The sequence below is a fragment of the Neoarius graeffei genome, chromosome 7, assembly GCF_027579695.1.
Source record: "Neoarius graeffei isolate fNeoGra1 chromosome 7, fNeoGra1.pri, whole genome shotgun sequence".
Classification (NCBI taxonomy): domain Eukaryota; kingdom Metazoa; phylum Chordata; class Actinopteri; order Siluriformes; family Ariidae; genus Neoarius; species Neoarius graeffei.
In genome coordinates, this window is record NC_083575.1 from 22,792,462 (window position 1) to 22,814,808 (window position 22,347).

General features: G+C 41.3%; 1 protein-coding gene across 3 annotated transcripts in view; it reads left to right on the plus strand.

Annotated features, from left to right (window-relative positions):
• The window catches only part of mlip (muscular LMNA-interacting protein), a 154,296-nt gene extending 140,739 nt beyond the window's left edge, over positions 1-13,557 (plus strand). For all 3 annotated transcript variants that reach the window (XM_060924604.1, XM_060924605.1, XM_060924606.1), the window contains exon 12: positions 12,373-13,557. In XM_060924604.1, the coding sequence (XP_060780587.1) occupies positions 12,373-12,540 (168 nt within the window). In that variant the 3' untranslated portion in view covers positions 12,541-13,557. The remainder of the gene's footprint in view (positions 1-12,372) is intronic.
• Positions 13,558-22,347: the final 8,790 nt, after the last annotated feature.

Consider the following 22,347-nt stretch of genomic DNA (forward strand, 5'->3'; position numbering starts at 1 on the left):
CAGTGTCTAATGTCCTGTACACATTCCTCAATTTTATTAAGCTGGTGTCTCTTATCTGGCTTTACTGAAAGTTACAACTGTGTGTCATCAGTATATAGAAGCTAATACCTTGCTTACGAATAAATATCACCCAGAGGTAACATATATAAAGACTTAAAATGGAACCTTGTGGAATGCCAAACTTTACCTTAGTACACATAAAGAAACCACCATTTACATCTATAAACTGATAGCAATCAAATAAATAAGACCTGAGCCAGGAGAGAGCCGTTCCCTTGACTCCAACAACATACTTGCCAACCCTCCCGATTTCGGCGGGAGGCTCCCGATTTTAGCCTCCGTCTCCTGCCTCCCAATTGTATTTGTTAAAAACTGGATAATGTCCCGGTTTTGGGAAATCCCTACCGCCAAATTAAAAATGCTCCCGATTATGTCCAGTCAGAATTGTATGAGAAACACTGCTGACGTCAACTGATTTTTAACCAATCAACGAACAGAACGACAGTCACTTCCGTAATGTAGGATTCACCCAGGCTGTCCGACATTTGTTACAAGCAATCATTCATCATAGCCATTAAACCCAATACCAAACAGTAAAAATATGCAAATGCAAATACCAGGTTGCATGGAAGAATGAATTTCCATGGATAAGCAAATGTTCGATCAGCCGGTTACACATTTTAAGGTAAAGATACCTTAAATCAGAATATAATGGACATTTGAGTGTGAAATTAAACTAGTCTTCCATACCATTTCAGAAACAAACTGTACAACTTCTAAAGTGTTTAGTGAAATTTTGCATGACAGAGAATTTGTTTGATGAGTGTATTTGAATAGTGTGGTAGTGTCTTAGTGCTATTTTGAAGTTATGTTTGAAAGTTTTAAGTGAAAGTTTACAAGTGAATTATCTGGAAAGTGATTGATTTTGATCGAGTTTTGAGGTTTTAAGTAAAAGATTACTAGTGAGTGTATTTTGGTAGTACTAAAATTTTGCATTCGAGTGAATTTCTTTGCGGAGTATATTTTGATAGTATGGTAGTATTTATAGTGCCATTTTTAAATTTTGTTTGAAAACATTTAGTCAAAGTTTGCAAATGAGCAAATTCCTTTGATGCATTCCGATAGGATTTTGATAGTATTTCTAGTGCTTTTTAAAAATTCTGTTGGAAAGTGTTTAGTGAGAGAAATGCATTTTAGTAGTACTAAGACAGTGCAATATTTTATTTAATTGAGTTGTTACTAGGGTGGCACGGTGGTGTAGTGGTTAGCGCTATCACCTCACAGCAAGAAGGTCTGGGTTCGAGCCCTGTGGCTGGCAAGGGCCTTTCTGTGCGAAGTTTGCATGTTCTCCCCGTGTCCGCGTGGGTTTCCTCCGGGTGCTCTGGTTTCCCCCACAGTCCAAAGACATGCAGGTTAGGTTAACTGGTGATTCTAAATTGACCGTAGGTGTGAATGTGAGTGTGAATGGTTGTCTGTGTCTATGTGTCAGCCCTGTGATGACCTGGCAACTTGTCCAGGGTGTACCCTGCCTTTCGTCCGTAGTCAGCTTGGATAGGCTCCAGCTTGCCTGCGACCCTGTAGAACAGGATAAAGCGGCTAGAGATAATGAGATGAGATGATATAGTTCTCTGTATTTTTACATGAGCTTACAGAAGGAAAACACATTTGATGCAATCCAATAATACTTTCATTCACTGTGACTATTTTAAGAAATTATAAACATTTTTCTAAAGCATCACTTGTGTTATTTTCTGTGGGTCTCTGTATGTATACAATATTCAGGCATGAGATTTTTCAGCTAAAAATCTGATTTAAGACTTCCCTTTCATTGTTATTATATTAAAATTCAAGACGAGTATTATTTCAGATTTTTCACTCTGAGCTATCTCATGCCTGATACATGAATCCCATAACCGATAGTAATTGATAGAACAATATCAACAATTCAAAAACTCTTTAATTGTATAAATTTCAAATGGTTTGCAATTAATTGGGATCCACTGTTTTTATCATTTCAACCGCGCATCATACCCTCGTCCAATTGAAAATGTCGTTCACGCACTTTTCTCCCCCATGAGAATTTTGAAAAGTTGGCAAGTATGCAACAACATTCTTATCTATCATGGAGAATAGTAATTGCATTATAAATAGTGCCAACAGCTGCAATAAGGTCAAGCAACACAAGCAAGGAGACACAACCTTGATCAGAAGCCAGTAGCAGGTCATTTACTACTTTAACCAGTGTTGTTTCTGTGCTATCAGGGATTTTTCTAGAAAAATTTAGTATGAGGGCGCTCACCATAGCGGGGGGGGGGGGGAGGGAATGGTGCCGGTTGTCCCCCCCCGCCGTGCAAAGCCTTTGAAAAATGCTCCAATGGGACATTCTGAGGCTATCTGAGAGGGAAATTGTAACAAATTGGTTGTCAACATTGAAAAAGAAAGAAGTAATCTTCTTCTGCCCCGGACAGTCTTTGGCTTTCTTCCGCTTCGTGCCGCGGGATGACATCTTTAAATGCCCAAGTGTCAACAAAAACAACTCGCAAACTACTTCTGTCAAAAGCTCCCGCGCCGGTGGGTGAAAGGCCATTCAGTCTCGAGAAATCTCGCTCTACAAGTCAGCTGACCTTGTATGTAACCCATGTCAAATCTCGCGAGAGCAGCCACAACAAGTAAACAACTAAACAATATGGCGCCTCAGTCTGGAAAACGCCAATTCGGATTGTTTTTGCACCGTCTGGCGGTGTATCTACTATGATTGGAATATTTTTGGAGCAATTATAACGTATTTGATGATCAGACACATTGTCACATAGTGTTGCTGGGATGTTTTCACGGAGTCGGTAAGGGGGCGCACGCCGAGAGTAAGAGGGCGCAGCGCCCCTGTTCCCCCGTTTAGACGAAAGCCTGGCTATGATGAGGTCTAAATCCTGACTGAAACATTTCATGGATTCTTATGTAGGTATGAGCATAATTGCTGTGCTACAGCATTTTCTAGGATCTTGGATAAATGGGGAGATTTGATATTGGCCGAAAGTTGAACAGCTGACAGGGGTTGAGATCAGGTTTTTTAATCAGGGTTTGATAACTGCTAGTTGAAAGGATTTATGTATATAGCCAGTGCTAAGGGAAGAATTGATTATTTTCAGAGGAGGTGTGATTGTTCCTGGTAGTATCAGTTTGAAGAAACTTGTAGGAAAGGGATCTAGTACACAAGCTGAGTTTGATGAGGAAATTAGTGAAATTAGTTTGGCCTCTCAAAGGGGAATAAACCATTCTAATTGCTGATCTGATATAGCTATCTATAGTTAACTATCTGTGTTATCTACAGGGTTAGTTATCAAAAATAGTCTGGCTTTCTCTATGCTAGAAACACCTCATGGATGCACTGGGACGCATCCTCAGTGATGTATCCTGGGGTCCTCGGGTGTTTTGGGTCCCGCAACATCATACACCCTCACCCAGGCAACCCAGCTGGGCTTGATCAAGCCCCGACTTGCGTCCCAGTAGCAGTCCACGGATCACCCCTTTTAATCCAAAGCCACCGTGTGGCTTTCTCTGCGGCTTCGCTTGCGGATGCAATGGCCCTCTTCTTAGCTGCTCCTACAATGCCCAAGCGACTCAGGACTTTGCAGAGGGAGCGCCCTGCAGAACCCCTACAGCCGACTTCTATGGGCTCGTAGAAGGTTCTCCAACCTCTCTCCCTGCACTCCTCCACCAGCTCCTGGTACTTGGCTCTTTTCCTCTCATTGGCCTCCTCAAGACGCTCTTCCCAGGGAACTGTTAGTTCCAGAATGATGAGGTGTTTTGAAGCCTCAGATGTTATCACCATGTCTGGACGGAGAGTTGTTGCTGCCACATGTTGGGGAAACCTCAGCTGCTTTCCCAGGTCGGCCTGCAGCTGCCAGTCATTTGCCGTGTGGAGGAGGCCTGTTGTTATATGTTGGCGTGCTCGGGGTTTCTCTCCAGCTTTTATGAAGGAGACTGCCTTCTTTAGAGCATGATGGTGCTTGCAAGAGCTGATGGCAGAGGTTAAGCTTTCAGCAACTGCCTTAAGCACCTGGTCATGGTGCCACCGGTAGCGGCCATCAGCCAGGGCCTTTGGGCAGCAGCTGAGAAGATGTTCTAAGTAGCCTCTACCAGAGCACAGAAGGCAGGAGGGTGTCTCACTCTTTCCCCAGACATGGAGGTTCGCTGGGCTAGGCAGGGCATCATAGACAGCTTGCACTAGGAACCGGACCTGATGGAAGTCTGCCTGCAAGATGTTTGTCCAGGTAATCCTGCGCTGTAGTGCGCTCTCCCACCTTGTCCATGCTCCCTGTTGCCAGAGTCCCACCGCCCTGCTCACACACTCTTCCTCCACGCCTGCTCGGACCTCCTCCTGGATCAGGTGGTGTCTCTCATTACCGTGGGTCTGGCTGATCAGGGTCTTTGGGTAGTAACCCAGGCCTGCTCTTCCTGTTGCCACGGTGCCCACCAGTGCCTTCTGTCTTAGGCGAGACTCTGCCACCTCCACTGCTCTCCCATCCTTCCACTTCCTTCCTGTCCTCACCTCGATGCCAGCTGCTGACACCTTGTAGTCCCTTGAGTCCCTGTACTGTAAGGCTTCTCTGGTGCGTACCACCATGAACTCCTTGGTGAGGCCGCTGAAAGGAAGCTGCAGAGTGTTACTCACCCCATACAGTGCTGCACTGGTGAGACTGCGTGGGAGGCCTAGCCACTTTCAAAGAAAGCCACTGATCTTCCTTTCTAGGGACTCAACTGCTGTCATTGGGACTGCATAGATTAGCATGGGCCAGAGGATTCGTGGCAGGATAGAATGCTGATAGATCCAGGCTTTAAATCTACCAGGCAAACCAGACTTGTCAACCTTGGTAAGCCAAGTTCCAAGTTCCATGCTGGACTTCTGGATGGCAGCTGAGTCTTTCAGGCTGGAGTCGAAGAGTTTCCCCAAACTCTTGACAGGTTGCTCTGTGATGGTTGGAATGACAGTTCCTGAGATGGAAAACTGGAACTTGTCAATCACTTTCCCCTTCTTCAGCACCATCGATCTTGACTTGGAGGGCTTGAAACTCATCCTTGCCCAGGTAATGAGTCTCTCAAGCCCTTGTAGGATCCACCTGCATCCTGGGACCGATGTTGTAGTGACGGTCAGGTCATCCATGTAGGCCCTTATCGGGGGCTGCCGTACACCTGACTTGGTCAGGGGCCCTCTGCATTCCACCTCGGCTGACTTGACCACCATGTTCATGGCTAGCGCGAAAAGGATAACAGAGATGGTACAGCCTGTTATTATTTCTTTCCCAATGCGATGCCAGTCTGATGTTTCTGACCCAGAAATGACCCTCATCCTGAAATTGTTGTAGTATTCCAAGATGAGGTCCTTGATCTTAATGATGAACATGATGGAGGTGCAACGCAAGCTCGACCAGCTTATGCGGTATGGACCTGTAGGCGTTGGTCAGGTCCAACCACAAGACCGCTAGGTTGCCTCTGTTCTCGGGAGCCTCTCTAATCAGTTGTGTGACAACTCCAGTATGTTCCAGAAGGGATCCCTCCCTTCTGCACTGATGGGTCGATGTAGTTGTTCTTGAGGAGAAACTCTGTCAGTCTCCGAGAGATGATGCTGAAAAACACCTTCCCTTCAACACTCAGGAGTGAGATGGTCCGAAACTGGTTGATGTTTTTCGAGTTCTCCTCTTTGGGGATCCATACTCCCTCAGCACACCTCCACTGGTCAGCGACTTTTCCCCTTCTCCAAATCACCTTCAGGATCTTCCACAGGTGCCGTAGAAGCTCTGGACAGTGCTTGTAAACCAGATAGGGAATACCACTGGGGCCTGGAGCAGATGCTGAGTGGGCTGCCTATCTGATCTGATATAGCTATCTATAGTTAACTATCTGTATTATCTACAGGGTTAGTTATCAAATAGTCTGGCTTTAAATTAATAGTCTGAATTTTATGTCTGATATTTTCAATTTTGCCATTGAAAAAAATTATGACGTCATCGCTATTACATATTCAAGGTGTGCATGTTTCTGTAGTGGTTGTTTTGTGAGTTAACTTTCCTACAGTATTAAATAAAAATAAAATAATCTATGGTTATTTTTGTTATCTTCTGTTAGAGTGGAGAGATACATTGATCTAGCAGCACTGTGTTTCTATAGTTCAGAAGAGACTCTTTCCATGCTAATTAGAATACTACCAGTTTTGTTTGATGTCATTTATATTCTAATTTTTGAGTGGTCTGTGTGTGATTGGTATATGAAAGTGCTAGTTTTTTATGCCTCCACCACTGTAAGGTGCAGGAGGCATTATGTTTTCGGGTTGTCCGTCTGTCCGTGCGCCCGTCCGTCTGTGCGTGCATGTATGCGTCCGTCCCGAAACCTTATGAACGTGATATCTCAAAGGCTAATGAAAGGAATTTCACCAAACTTTCACCATTTGTGTGCTTTGGGACAAACATGAACTGATTAGATTTTGAGATCAAAAGGTCAAAGGTCAAGGTCACTGTGAGGTCAAATGTCTGTCCGAAAACCTTGTGAACACAGTCTCTCCAAGGCAGATGTAAGGAATTTCACCAAACTTTCACCATTTATGCATTTGGGGACAAAGATAAACTGATTAGATTTTGAGATCAAAAGGTCTAAGGTCAAGGTCACTATGAGGTCAAATGTCTGTCCGAAAACCTTGTGAACACAATATCTCCAAGGCTGATACAAGTAATTTCACCGGGTCAAGATAACTGTGAGGTCAAATGTCCATCCCCAAATCACAACTTAATAAGGTGTGTAGTCTACCGGGCGGAGGCATCCCCATAGACGCTGTTGGCGTCGAGTTCTATCTAGTTCTCTTCATTTTTCTTTTAAGTGGAGCTACATTCTACATTATCTAGGGTATAGCAGAATGTTGACTCTAAAGGCCTCTGCATGCTCTTGCGACAAGGCTTTCGCAGATAGCTTTTCGCAGACAGTTGTAATTTATCGTTGAGCGGGGGGTAATAGGCGTGCGCGATGTTATTCACCGCCACAACGCAAGGGGGCGTGAAGTCGTGAAATCGCTAGGAGTAGTTGGTGGGTGTGGTTAGTGGAGTGTTTATCCTCCGGTTACTTATAATGACTAGAACTGGAGTCGTATAGATGTACGTACTTCCTCACTTCCTCGATCAACCGCTCTTCGTGCTGCTCCATCTTCGCTCGTGTTTTTAAAAATGGCAGTTGTGAAAAAAAAAACAAACCGGGAAAGTAGGGAAGTGGAAGTGCGTGTACAGCGGATGTAGAGTGGACCAATCAGAGCCCTCTTGTCTGCAACGCTGTCTGCGAGGCTGTCTGCGGTGGTCACAATTTTTGGGAGGTGAGTGCAGAGCGTCTGCGAAGGGGGGCTTCGCAGACGCCATCTGTGACGCTATCTGCGAGGACTGGGTTGTCAGCATAAATTGGCCCTAAGCATTCAACTGCCTAATCAACTGGCCTTGGCTTTGGATTGTCACAGATTAACTAGGACATTTCTGAGACTATGGGCTATTCTACAAGAAATGAGAGCAGCACCTTCTCAAGTGGGATGGATACCTTCCCACCCTAACAGGCCAGCCTTGCCCTCAAAACTACTCCAATTATCCATAAAGCCCAGACTGTTTTCTGAGTACCACCTGAACATCTAACAGTTCAGATGAGATAAATGCACAAATAAATGAGAAAGCATCTAATCTTCAAGCCTTGCCTCACCTTTTCATCAACTCTCCTGTACTGTATTAATTTGGATTGTTGCCCTGAGCATAAAGACTGAGTAGCAAATCAGACTTTGTGGCTGCTTTGAGCCTCGATTTATTCCATATTCCTCTCTCTCTTATATATACATGTTCCTCTGAATCTCCCAGCGGAATAAATTGAGGATCAAAGCACTCACAGAGACTACTGGTTTACTACTCAGTCTTATATACAGTGTACTGTATAGTCCTGTCATTGAGCTATCAGAAGCACTAGGTTTAGAGTGAATGAAAAACCTGAGTATGCTGACCCATAAGGGCCTGGCTGACACAATGATCTGAATGATAATTTCTTCTTTGGAATGTACACAATGCAGAAATTGTATTAAAGCTATAGATAAGTATGCAGTAATATATTGCAGTTGAAATCTATTTTTTGCAATAAACAAAGAAATAAAATCAGAGTGGCATAGTGGTGCAGCAGGTAGTATCACTGCCTTAGGGATCCCCATTTCTATCCTCTGCTGGGATTATGGTCTATGTGGAAAGTTCCTGTATCCATGTGGATTTCCACTGGTTTCTCCAATTTCCTCCCACCTCCCAAAATCATACAGGTAGCTGGATAGGCTACTCTAAATTGCACCTAGCTGTTAATAAGTGTGTGAATGTATATATATATGTGTGTGTGTGTGTGTGTGTGCGCGCATGTGTGCATACGTGTGTGCATTGTGTCCTCTGATGGACTTGTGTTCTAGTGTTCCTGGGATAGGCTTTGGATCCACCATGACCGTGACCTAGATAAAGTGGATACTGTGATGAATGAATGAATGAATGAATGAATGAATGAATGAATGAATGAAATTTAAATAGATAAATAAAAAAATAACGGAACCACTACCTTTCCTCATTCATACCTTTTTTAATAGCTGCACACTGATTGTGATTCATTTTGACAGTGGTTAATTATAATTTTTCATAGAATTATTTTTATTAGCACTATTTAATTACTCATTTCCTTGTTCGATGTGTATTCCCATTTCACTTCCTGCACTTTCATTAAAGTGTTTAACTAGAATTCAGATGAAGCACAGCTGACCTATCCTGCTTAGCATATGTATTAGCCACCAAAGGGGTGTGTGTGTGTGTGTGTGTGTGTGTGTGTGTGTACGTACTTGCTACATATTTAAGACTGGACTTTTTTTAATTTAATTTCATTCATTCATTCATTCATTCATTCATTCATTCAGCAGAGGACATTTTTGGGAAGTGAGGACATTTTGGCTGGCCACAGGGCTTGTTCACAGGGCTGTTTGTGGGTTCAGACTTCAACTAAGGGTTCAGGTTAGAATTAGGTCTAGTTTAGGGTAATGGTTGGGGTTAGGTATTTAGTTGTGATAGTTAAGGTTAGGGTAAGGAGCTAGGGAATGCATTATGTCAGTGAGAGTCACCACAAAGATAGAAATACAAGAATGTATGTGTGAGAGAGACAGAGAGAGATTGACAAGCCTTCCCTTGGTTGGTTAGTGCCTCGCTCAAGTGTGGCTGTCTGTTCACGAATTGCCGTATTTCTGTCCTCCTCATCTCCCAAACCTTTTCTTTTATTTAATAAACACTCTGTACTTCTCCCCTCTCTCTATACACACACAATGTATAGATAAGTGTCACTGAATGTCAATGAATGTCATTGGTGTCAATGAATCCTCAAACCCAATTATACCTAGTCTTGTTTGTACAACCCCTATTCCAAAAAAGTTGGGACAAAGTACAAATTGTAAATAAAAACGGAATGCAATAATTTACAAATCTCAAAAACTGATATTGTATTCACAATAGAACATAGACAACATATCAAATGTCAAAAGTGAGACATTTTGAAATTTCATGCCAAATATTGGCTCATTTGAAATTTCATGACAGCAACACATCTCAAAAAAGTTGGGACAGGGGCAATAAGAGGCTGGAAAAGTTAAAGGTACAAAAAAGGAACAGCTGGAGGACCAAATTGCAACTCATTAGGTCAATTGGCAATAGGTCATTAACATGACTGAGTATAAAAAGAGCATCTTGGAGTGGCAGCGGCTCTCAGAAGTAAAGATGGGAAGAGGATCACCAATCCCCATAATTCTGCACTGACAAATAGTGGAGCAATATCAGAAAGGAGTTTGACAGTGTAAAATTGCAAAGAGTTTGAACATATCATCATCTACAGTGCATAATATCATCAAAAGATTCAGAGAATCTGGAAGAATCTCTGTGCGTAAGGGTCAAGACCGGAAAACCATACTGGGTGCCCGTAATCTTCGGGCCCTTAGACGGCACTGCATCACATACAGGTATGCTTCTGTATTGGAAATCACAAAATGGGCTCAGGAATATTTCCAGAGAACATTATCTGTGAACACAATCCACCGTGCCATCCGCCATTGCCAGCTAAAACTCTATAGTTCAAAGAAGAAGCCGTATCTAAACATGATCCAGAAGCGCAGATGTCTTCTCTGGGCCAAGGCTCATTTAAAATGGACTGTGGCAAAGTGGAAAACTGTTCTGTGGTCAGACGAATCAAAATTTGAAGTTCTTTATGGAAATCAGGACGCCGTGTCATTTGGACAAAAGAGGAGAAGGACGACCCAAGTTGTTATCAGTGCTCAGTTCAGAAGCCTGCATCTCTGATGGTATGGGGTTGCATTAGTGCGTGTGGCATGGGCAGCTTACACATCTGGAAAGACACCATCAATGCTGAAAGGTATATCCAGGTTCTAGAGCAACATATGCTCCCATCCAGACGACGTCTCTTTCAGGGAAGACCTTCCATTTTCCAACATGACAATGCCAAACCACATACTGCATCAATTACAGCATCATGGCTGCGTAGAAGAAGGGTCCGGGTACTGAACTGGCCAGCCTGCAGTCCAGATCTTTCACCCATAGAAAACATTTGGCGCATCATAAAACGGAAGATATGACAAAAAAGACCTAAGACAGTTGAGCAACTAGAATTCTACATTAGACAAGAGTGGGTTAACATTCCTATCCCTAAACTTGAGCAACTTGTCTCCTCAGTCCCCAGACGTTTACAGACTGTTGTAAAGAGAAAAGGGGATGTCTCACAGTGGTAAACATGGCCTTGTCCCAACTTTTTTGAGATGTGTTGTCATCATGAAATTTAAAATCACCTAATTTTTATCTTTAAATGATACATTTTCTCAGTTTAAACATTTGATATGTCATCTATGTTCTATTCTGAATAAAATATGGAATTGTGAAACTTCCACATCATTGCATTCCATTTTTATTTACAATTTGTACTTTGTCCCAACTTTTTTGGAATCGGGGTTGTACTTGCATATTCTTTGGCATTATGAATTTGAATTAACAATGATTAAATGGGGTTGTGTTTATATATTTTAATTTTTGTTATCTTTTTAAATAAGAATGTTAGCTATATGAATTTTTAATCCCATCCATTTTGGCACATCACTACAGTGACATGGCCACTCTGACAGCATCAGCCATCAAAGTCTCTAGGGAACATTACAGTAGTGGTTTCCCATTGCCTTCTACTGGATTATTATAGAGGTTTTCTCTTCTCAACCATTCATACTCATGGACAATTTAGAGCCACCAATTAACCTAACCTGCATGTCTTTGGACTGTGGGAGAAACCAGACCACCCATAGGAAACCCATGCAGATACGGGGAGAACATGCAAACTCCACACAGAAAGGCCCCTGTCAGCCGCTGGGCTCGAACTCAGATCCTTCTTGCTATGAGGCAACAGTGCTAACCACTACACTACCGTGCCGACTGGATATTTAATAGTAGTTAGTATAAATACAGAGGTGATTATAGGAAATCGTGCGCTGAGTGGTTGAGAAATTCTGACCATTTCTTGATAATCACCTCGAGTGACGCGGCAAAATGGCGGCCACTCACTTTGTCACTATAAGCAAGGAAGAATTAGAAATTATGAAAGAAAATGCTGTTCCTAAAATCACAAAAGATGCTACAAAGTTTGTTCTAAAACTTTTCAAAGGTAAGGTGGAAATGTGATTTATTTTGTCAATTTCAAAGCAAAGTATTTTATGTGAGTAAGCATAGATAAGTGACACAAGTCTGTGTGCGCCTTTATTACATTTGCATGCAGCTTCTGAATTTGAAATAAATTATTTTTTAATACGATTTTTTTTTAAATAATCACCTGTGGATTTATACTAAAACAGTTATCTGCCTCAGGCTCAATAAAACTTCACTTTCGGTGAATAATTGTTAACTATAACTATGGTGTCATGTTGTTAAAAGAAAAAGTGACATGACACAATAAGGTCTTTACTGCACTAATTATCAGTGTGGTGCATCACTGTCAAATTATGCAAGGCTTTTTTGACAGCTGAGCACAGCCGGCTCAAATTGACACATATTTTTTGGAAAAAGTTTTAGGTCCTACATTTAAAATAACTTTGACTGAGCCTCAGTGGTTTGTCCCGAATTAACTTTTATCTCTATTCCTTGAAGGAACAATCAATCAAGAGTGGTGCTTCAGTAATTACTTACTGACTAACAGAGCACCATCAATAGGTTTTCTTAAGTAACAAAAAGCTGAAGTGTTGAGTCTGCATTACAGATGCTTATTGTTGATGTTTCATCAATAACATCAGACCTTGCTTTGCAGCTTGCCAGCAGTATGTTGTCCACGAAGGATGAACCTCATGGACAAGGAGATTTGGAAGGGAAGACAGATTCCTGTGAGGGACCTGAGAAGTGTATGTCAAGCTCATCTCTTGTGATGAATCAGGCCAGGGGACACAGCACTCCGTCACCAACAAGCACATCTCTATAACCTATGAAGGTTGAAAATGGAAACCCATGGTACTCACATTTAAGTGTCCACACAAAATGAGTTCGACAAAGAAAGCAAGCAAGCAAGTAATGGAACAAGATGAGCTCTAACATTGTGAAATCACACAGTGAAACTTCCAAGGACGACAGTCTTCTATAATTGTCATTTCTGTTCTACCTTCAAAAAAAAGTTCATTATGAAATAATATTATCCTAACACAATTCGATTTCAGTATTACTTGGAAATGTGATTTAATGTAATCTTTCTCTTGATTATGTGAACAGGAAATGCATGTCACTTTTTAAAGGGTTTTATATCGCAATGCATTTATTAGAGGGTCAGAGGAAAATTAAGAAACTGTTTTGTACCAACTGTTTTGGTTTCTTCTGCCTTTTTTCTATCATCTGATTTTGTTTCCTGCTTTTGTTTCCACATGATTACACAATTCAGTCTTTACTGTTCTACAAATCTGTCCTTAGGGTCCTTAATTGGTCCACTGCAAAAAATTATATCTTAGCAAGTGAAAAGATCTTGAAAATAATTGAAACGACCTAGCATTTCCTATTAGAAGAATACAAGGCACCAATTCTGAGATTATTAAACCTTGTTCTAGATTGCAACCAACTTATTCTAAAATGTCTTATCAAGTAAAAATATCTGTCCATGCAGCAAGATAATTTCACTAGTATTAAGTAATTTTCTCCTCAAATTCAGTAGTCAATTTTTTGCAGTGTCCACAGTTTGCTCTCCTACAGATCCTTACACGTCTTTAGTAAGGATAGAGTGCTCTTCAGAGCTTTGTTTGTGTTTGAGAAGCTGGGCGAGAGCAAAATGTGGACCATTTAATGGAAGCCCTAAGAACCAATTCGAGAAGGATTGCATTATTGCACAAAGTTAAAGGAGGACACCCTGCACAAAATTGTATGTATTTTATAAATCCATACTTTCAAGTATTGGTTTATGGTATGTGTAAATTATTTGTGCTGTATTCTGAAATAAAAATAGCTTGGAATGACATATATATCTATATATATCTATATATTAAATTTAATGATTTAACACACAGGTGGCATGGTGGTGTAGTGGTTAGCACTGTAGCCTCACAGCAAGAAGGTCCGGGTTCGAGCCCCGTGGCTGGCAAGGGCCTTTCTGTGCGGAGTTTGCATGTTGTCTGCGTGGGTTTCCTCCGGGTGCTCCGGTTTTCCCCACAGTCCAAAGACATGCAGGTTAGGTTAACTGGTGACTCTAAATTGACCGTAGGTGTGAATGGTTGTCTGTGTCTATGTGTCAGCCCTGTGATGACCTGGCGACTTGTCCAGGGTGTACCCCGCCTTTCGCCCGTAGTCAGCTGGGATAGGCTCCAGCTTGCCGGCGACCCTGTAGAACAGGATAAAGCGGCTAGAGATAATGAGATGAGATTTAACACACGCACACTCGCTGGCACTTTATTAGGAACACCCATCCACCTGCTGTTTTATGCAGTTCTCTAATCAGCCAATCCCTTGACAGCAGCACAATGCATAAAATCATGCAGATACAAATCAAGAGCTTCAGTTAATGTTCACTTCAAACATCAGCATGGGAAAAAATTGTGATCTCTGTGACTTTCACTATTGTTTGTCTCTATGTGTCAGCCCTGCAATGACCTGGCAACTTGTCCAGGGTGTACCCCACCTTTTGCCCATGCTGGGATAGGCTCCAGCTTGCCTGCGACCCTATACAGGATAAGTGGCTACAGATAATGGATGGATGGATGTGACTTTCATTGTGCATGGGTGCTGGTTTGAGCCAGATGGACTGGTCTGATTGTTTCAGAAACTGTTGATCTCCTGGAGTTTTCACACACAATAGTCTCTAGAGTTTACACAGAATGGTGAGAAAAACAAAAAACACTGAGTGAGCAAAAGTTCTGTGGGTGGAAATGTCATTTTGATAGGAGAGGTCAGAGGAAAATGGCCAGATAGGTTTCAGCTGCCAGGAAGGATATAGTAACTCATATAATCACTCTTTACAACCATTCTGAGGAGAAAAGCATCTCAGCATGCAACAGCAGAAGACCACACTGGGTTCCACACCTGCAGCCAAGAACAGGAATCTTAGAATCAAGAACAAGTTCCTATTAAAGTTGCCGGTGAGTGTACTAAAAACAACACACACCATATAGTGTATACAGTATACAGTACCAGTCAAAAGTTTTTAAACCCCTCCCCATTCAGAGGTTTTTCTGTATTTTGACTATTTTCTACATTGTAGAACAATACTGAAGACATCAAAAGTATGAAATAACCTATGGAACATATATGGAATTATTTGGTTAAAATGTTAAAAACAAAATATGTTTCATATTTTCGATTCTTCAAAGTAGCCAGTGTTTACCTTGATGATGCTTTGTACACTACTGGCATTATCTTAACCAGATTCATGAGGTAGTCAACTGGAATGCTTTTCAATTAACGGGTGTGCCTAGTCAAAAGTTAATTAGTGCAATTTCTTGTCTTCTTAATGTGTTTGATCTCAAACATTAAATAGTAAATCATAAAAAATATAGTAAATAGCCATATTCCACAACTGTAGTAATCCGTATTATGTCAAGAACCGCTCAACTAAGTAAAGAGAAACAACATCCATCATTACTGTACTTTAAGACATGAAGTGTATTTTAATGAAAAATTAAGAAAAACAATTGAATTAGAAGCTGTGTCCAAACTTTTGACAGATACTGCATATATTTATGTTGTTAAATTAATTCCCAAAAGCACCAATCCCATTCAAAAGTATTGCTCCTTCTTGTGCTAATATTAGATTTTTTTTTTTAACTATTCCCGAAGCTTACTCTACCTTCATGAATAATTTGTGCATTTGTAAACTGGATATATCTGCTTTTCACTAGCTTTGTATTTTTGCTAGTATCTATTCAGGTTTTTTTTTTGTAAAGATGAGCCAGTGTGTAACATGGCTTTCAATGCCAATACATAATTTCATAACTGAGTACCGCTACTGACTGATCCAACAGCCTATGAAGCACACTGGCTTGTTTTTTTTTTTTTTTTTTTATTCCTGGCTCAACTGTGTCTTCCATAAAAGTAAAGCTGACCGGTTCTGTGTAAACCACCAGCATGGCATCACCCATTGCTTGCTTGGATATGAAAGTAGCCCTATGTTTCAGCTGGGGAGTGGTTGTGTCTACATGTCTGCCAAATTTCAGGCCCATCAGTTCCCAGCAGTGAACACAATGGACCCAATTACTCCAATATTTGTAGCACCTGCAGACGTGAAGATTAGAGCTTCATTGGATTCCATGCCTGCCAGAATAGCCACCAAATGCTGCAACCCCATTATAACTACTCATTTATACCCAAAGCTAAGTGACTTTGACAGGTGTATGCTAATTAAATGTTTGGTTTGAGCATCCCATTGCTGTAAGCCTTATAAGATCAATATTATGGCCTGAGCATCTGTGCTCAATTTTCCTCCAGTTTTTTTTTTTTTTGCAACATTAATAATTTGATCTTGTACAAATGTGCTGTAATTCTAGAGGTATTGAGGTGTTTGTGATCTTTTATTCAGGCTGAACTTGAAGAAGCTTTCCTACATCTCAACCAGCACAGCACCACAGTGTCAATGAGAGATCTGGGAATACGTGTGCATTTTACAAAATAACAGTCATGCTGCATTGCTGAGTACTTTGGTTGAGGATGACAGAGAATTCTAAGTGCTTAAAGCCTTTCCTTAAGCACGATAGCCATGATGCAGCTGATCGTGCCCAAGCCTATAAACCGCATATAACCACATATAACTGTACAAGCCAACAGCTTACCTCTGCAATACTGAGCAGCACTTTGTTTGTCTGTGTGTCAGTATACGCAAACAAAACAAATAATGTTAATACATAAAGATGTAGACATCTCATGTACAGTGCCTTGCAAAGTATTCGCCACCGTACCCCAGGAACATTTCCATATTTGGTGCTGTTACAACCTGAAAATGAAATGGATATAAATTTAATTGAGATTATAAAACAGCCCATAATATAGAAATGTGTGTGTGTGTGTGTGTGTGGGGGGGGGGGGGGGGGGGGGGTGCATGTTGGACTTGTTGAACCAGACATAATCTCATTACTATTGTCCTTAGTATTAGTCATCAGATATCACATAATTAGTTCAGTAGAATCCATCTGTGTGCAATTAAGGGGTTACAAATAAACCTGTTTCTGGAAGACTCCAGAGGGTGTATACAAACAGCATCTGTCAGATACGAGGTAGGCGGACATATGTTCAGAAATAATGTTTATTTACAGTGATGAAAACACACACAGGCAAGCAGTCCAAATCGGCAGGCAAAATCCAAATCGTGAAACAAGCAAAGGGTCAAGTGAGGTGCAAACAGGATAGCAGAGGCAGAGCGAAAATGGGAACGAGGAGCAGGTAGAGGATTCAGGAAACCAGGAAATCAAACTCGGGTAGAAAGGCTCAGTAATGTGTACTGATGTAGCGTAAAACTTCGCACTGATCGTGCGAAGTTCATCTATTAGGAAGAGTACAGCATGCCAACCACCCAAAGGTACTGCCTCTACCCAGAGCTCCCTATACCTCATAAAATCATGCAAATACAAATCAAGAGCTTCAGTTAATGTTCACTTCAAACATCAGAATGGGAAAGATTGTGATCTCTGTGACTTTCACTGTAGCATGGGTGTTGGTTTGAACCAGATGGACTGGTTTGAGTATTTCAGAAACTGTTGATCTCCTGGGGTTTTCACACACAACAGTCTCTAGAGTTTACACAGAATGGTGTGAAAAACAAAAAACAATGAGTGAGCGACAGTTCTGTGGGTGGAAACATCTTGTTGATAAGAGAGGTCAGAAGAAAATGGCCAGATAGGTTTCAGCTGCCAGGAAGGATATAGTAACTCATATAATCACTCTTTACAACCATTCTGAGGAGAAAAGCATCTCAGCGTGCAACAGCAGAAGACCACACTGGGTTCCACTCCTGCAGCCAAGAACAGGAATCTTAGAATCAAGAATAAGTTCCTATTAAAGTTGCTGGTGAGTGTAGTAAAAGCAACACACACACACACACACACACACACACACACACACACACCATATACTGTATATAGTATACAGTACCAGTCAAAAGTTCTTAAACCCCCTCCTCATTCAGAGGTTTTTCTGTATTTTGACTATTTTCTACACCGTAGAACAATACTGAAGACATCAAAACTATGAAATAACATCTCATCTCATTATCTCTAGCCGCTTTATCCTGTGCTACAGGGTCGCAGGCAAGCTGGAGCCTATCCCAGCTGACTACGGGCGAAAGGCGGGGTACACCCTGGACAAGTCGCCAGGTCATCACAGGGCTGACACAGACACAGACAACCATTCACACTCACATTCACACCTACGGTCAATTTAGAGTCACCAGTTAACCTAACCTGCATGTCTTTGGACTGTGGGGGAAACCAGAGCACCCAGAGGAAACCCATGTGGACACAGGGAGAACATGCAAACTCCACACAGAAAGGCCCTCGCTAACCACGAGGCTCGAAGCCGGACCTTCTTGCTGTGAGGCGACAGCGCTAACCACTACACCACCGTAGTGGTGGTGTAGTGAAATAACATATGGAACATATGTTATTTCACCATGAAATACACCATGAAATAACATATGGAACATATATGGATTTTTGTGGTAAACAAAAATGTGTTTAAAAAAACAAACAAAATATGTTCCATATTTTAGATTCTTCAAAGTAGCCAGCATTTAATGGATGGATGTACATCATGAATACAACCCCGATTCCAAAAAAGTTGGGACAGAGTACACATTGTAAATAAAAACGGAATGCAATGATGTGGAATTTTCAAAACTCCATATTTTATTCAGAATAGAACATAGATGACATATCAAATGTTTAAACTGAGAAAATGTATCATTTAAAGAGGAAAATTAGGTGATTTTAAATTTCATGACAACAACACATCTCAAAAAAGTTGGGACAAGGCCATGTTTACCACTGTGAGACATCCCCTTTTCTCTTTACAACAGTCTGTAAACGTCTGGGGACTGAGGAGACAAGTTGCTCAAGTTCAGGGATAGGAATGTTAACCCATTCTTGTCTAATGTAGGATTCTAGTTGCTCAACTGTTTTAGGGCTTTGTTGTCGTATCTTCCGTTTTATGATGCGCCAAATGTTTTCTATGGGTGAAAGATCTGGACTGCAGCCTGGCCAGTTCAGTACCTGGACCCTTCTTCTACACAGCCATGATGCTGTAATTGATGCAGTATGTGGTTTGGCCTTGTCATGTTGGAAAATGCAAGGTCTTCCCTGAAAGAGACGTCGTCTGGATGGGAGCATATGTTGCTCTAGAACCTGGATATACCTTTCAGCATTGATGGTGTCTTTCCAGATGTGTAAGCTGCCCATGCCACATGCACTAATGCAACCCCATACCATCAGAGATGCAGGCTTCTGAACTGAGCGCTGATAACAACTTGGGTCATCCTTCTCCTCTTTAGTCCGAATGACACAGCGTCCCTGATTTCCATAAAGAACTTCAAATTTTGATTCGTCTGACCACAGAACAGTTTTCCACTTTGCCACAGTCCATTTTAAGTGAGCCTTGGCCCAGAGAAGACATCTGCGCTTCTGGATCATGTTTAGATACAGCTTCTTCTTTGAAGTATAGCGTTTTAGCTGGCAACGGCAGATGGCATGGTGAATTGTGTTCACAGATAATGTTCTCTGGAAATATTCCTGAGCCCATTTTGTGATTTCCAATACAGAAGCATGCCTGTATGTGATGCAGTGCCGTCTAAGGGCCTGAAGATCACGGGCACCCGGTATAGTTTTCCGGCCTTGACCCTTACACACAGAGATTCTTCCAGATTCTCTGAATCTTTTGATGATATTATGCACTGTAGATGATGATATGTTCAAACTCTTTGCAATTTTACACTGTCGAACTCCTTTCTGATATTGCTCCACTATTTGTCGGTGCAGAATTAGGGGGATTGGTGATCCTCTTCCCATCTTTACTTCTGAGAGCCGCTGCCACTCCAAGATGCTCTTTTTATACCCAGCCATGTTAATGACCTATGGAGCACTTGCATGTGACGTCACAGCCGATCCAGATTGTGACAGACGCCACCTTGTCGGTCAAACGCCATATTCCGCCTTCTACTTCTACTTCTGGTTCTACTTCTGCTTTTACTTCTACCTTTTCTTCTGGAAAAACCTACTATATACAATTCTACTACAACGGCTGCGGCTACAAGCTCTCCCTACCTATGCACGTTTTTTATGTTTTTTGTGTGTATTTTTGCGTGTTGTTCGTCTGTACCGGACTTCAATATCCACTACAACCGTATGGACTTACTGGACATTGGTTTCCAGCAGAAAATGATGGTTTGTAGCGATTTCCATCGGATGCACAACATTCCGGAAGAGAAAAAAAAAAAAACATTCCGGACGAGATAGCGAGACCAGCGGGGTCTCCGTGGATTGTTATTGGAAGCAAAGCTAAGAAGGCGGCACCGGGAGCAAAAGCGAGGCTGCAGAGCCGGCCTGTTGACTAAGCTCAGAAAACAGCCACTCAAACCTCCACTGCTAAGCCTCTACCTCTCCAACGCCAGATCCATGTAAACAAGACGGACGATTTGAAATTACAGCTGGAATTACCTTATTCTATTCTATAATCGGCTGGTCAGTGCTATACTCAATACTTAAGTGACTTACCCATCCAGTGAGGATCATTTTCTTGTTTACAAGATGCCACATCTGAGTCGCTGACAAATCCTGAATTTCTGTAAAGATAACTGTGCAGAGATTTATAAGCACGCAGTGCTTCACCACTGAAAAGCGAGGGAAAGTTGATGAGGTAATTATACACGTCCGGGTATTCCACCTCTGGCAGTTCCATATCCACTGACACGGTCGTGAAAACTCCGTCCGGAAAGCCATAAGGGTCAATAATCTGTAGATCGTTTATTTTAGACATATATCTAGTTATCTGTTCATTAGAAAAATGAGCCGTGTAGTCCGTCGGTTGAAATTGATCCATTCTGTACACGAGTGCAGCAGTATTCAGCTGTGCTGTTGACCGACAAGATGGCGGCTGTGTACTTTCCGGTCACGTGACTGCAAGATCTCTATTGCCAATTGACCTAATGAGTTGCAATTTGGTCCTCCAGCTGTTCCTTTTTTGTCCCTTTAACTTTTCCAGCCTCTTATTGCCCCTGTCCCAACTTTTTTGAGATGTGTTGCTGTCATGAAATTTCAAATGAGCCAATATTTGGCATGAAATTTCAAAATGTCTCACTTTTGACATTTGATATGTTGTCTATGTTCTATTGTGAATACAATATCAGTTTTTGAGATTTGTAAATTATTGCATTCCGTTTTTATTTACAATTTGTACTTTGTCCCAACTTTTTTGGAATCGGGGTTGTATATTAACTGCTGTGAATGTCAGCTATATCTGGTTAATATAAAGTGAACTATTTTCACACCATAATGCTTCCCTGCCTTCTGCCAGTTCCTTGGAATCATCCAATGTGACGACTATTATGTGGACTTTTTCTGTTATAATTGAAATACTGTGTTTAATGTTTCATTATTTATAGAGCTTTTATTTGTTTAAAGAGGGGGTGGAGTTGAATGGTGAGTTCTTATTAGAACAGAAAGGCCTGGGAAAATTATGTGTCTCCTTCGTAGAACAGTAGAATTATTGTTTAATGAAGCACATCCCTGAAAAAGGCAAATTAAGACTCACCAAATGGCTCTAAAATGCGGTGGGACAGGATGAAGAGTTGGGTAGATGCTGTAAGAAGCGGACCGTGTGACGACCTCAGATAGCTCATGAAAGTGCAATGTGGACTTTTGCATAAACAAGATGGAAATGAGTGGGAAGATGACACAAGGACAATCTCCACTGTCATTATTTCTTTGAAATACAAATTGGGAGAATGCTTAGCATGAACAGCAGTTATCATTTAGGAACACTAAATGAGTCATTTAACATTTATTGTTCCAAAATAATAAATCAGAGTCATTTTAATTGATGGCAGGTGTGTACCCAAAAAGACTGAATGCTGTAATTAAATCAAAAGGTGCTTCAACAAAGTATTAGTTTAAGGGTGTGCACACTTATGCAACCAGCTTATTGTATGTTTTTTTTTATTTTTTATCTTTTCCCCCCTAACAGGTTAGTTTGCTTTTCAATTGAATTGTAGAGGTTATAGGTCAAATTAAAGGTGGGAAAAGTTTTGAAATTATTTATCGTGGTCTCATTTTTTTTTACATCAGAAAAACCTATTATTTTAACGGGGTGTGTACACTTTATATCCACTGTGTGTGTGTGTGTATATCCATATTCACTAGATATGCACAATCGCATGCTCTGATTGGTTACTCTACTACTCAGCTATCAGCTCATTTACCATGAGCAGAGAAAACCAAAATGATGGAGCATGTTGCTGAACCAACCGAGGGCAAAATGAAAACTCTACTCGAAAACAAAACCCCAACAAAATATAGAATGAAAGTATCTTTATTTTTCAAGAATTATTACTGTAGCATTTTTCACAAATTGTATATATATAGGACAACAATGCAAAAAAAGAGAAAAATCCAACCTTTAATTCAAGTGCATTTATTCAGTGGGAAAAAAATCCCACATTAAGAAATAATTATTTTACATGAAATCATGTGTGCCACAATTATTGGCACCCCTGATGTTAATACTTTGTACAACCCCCTTTTGCCAACAAGACAGCACTTAATCTTCTCCTATAACATTT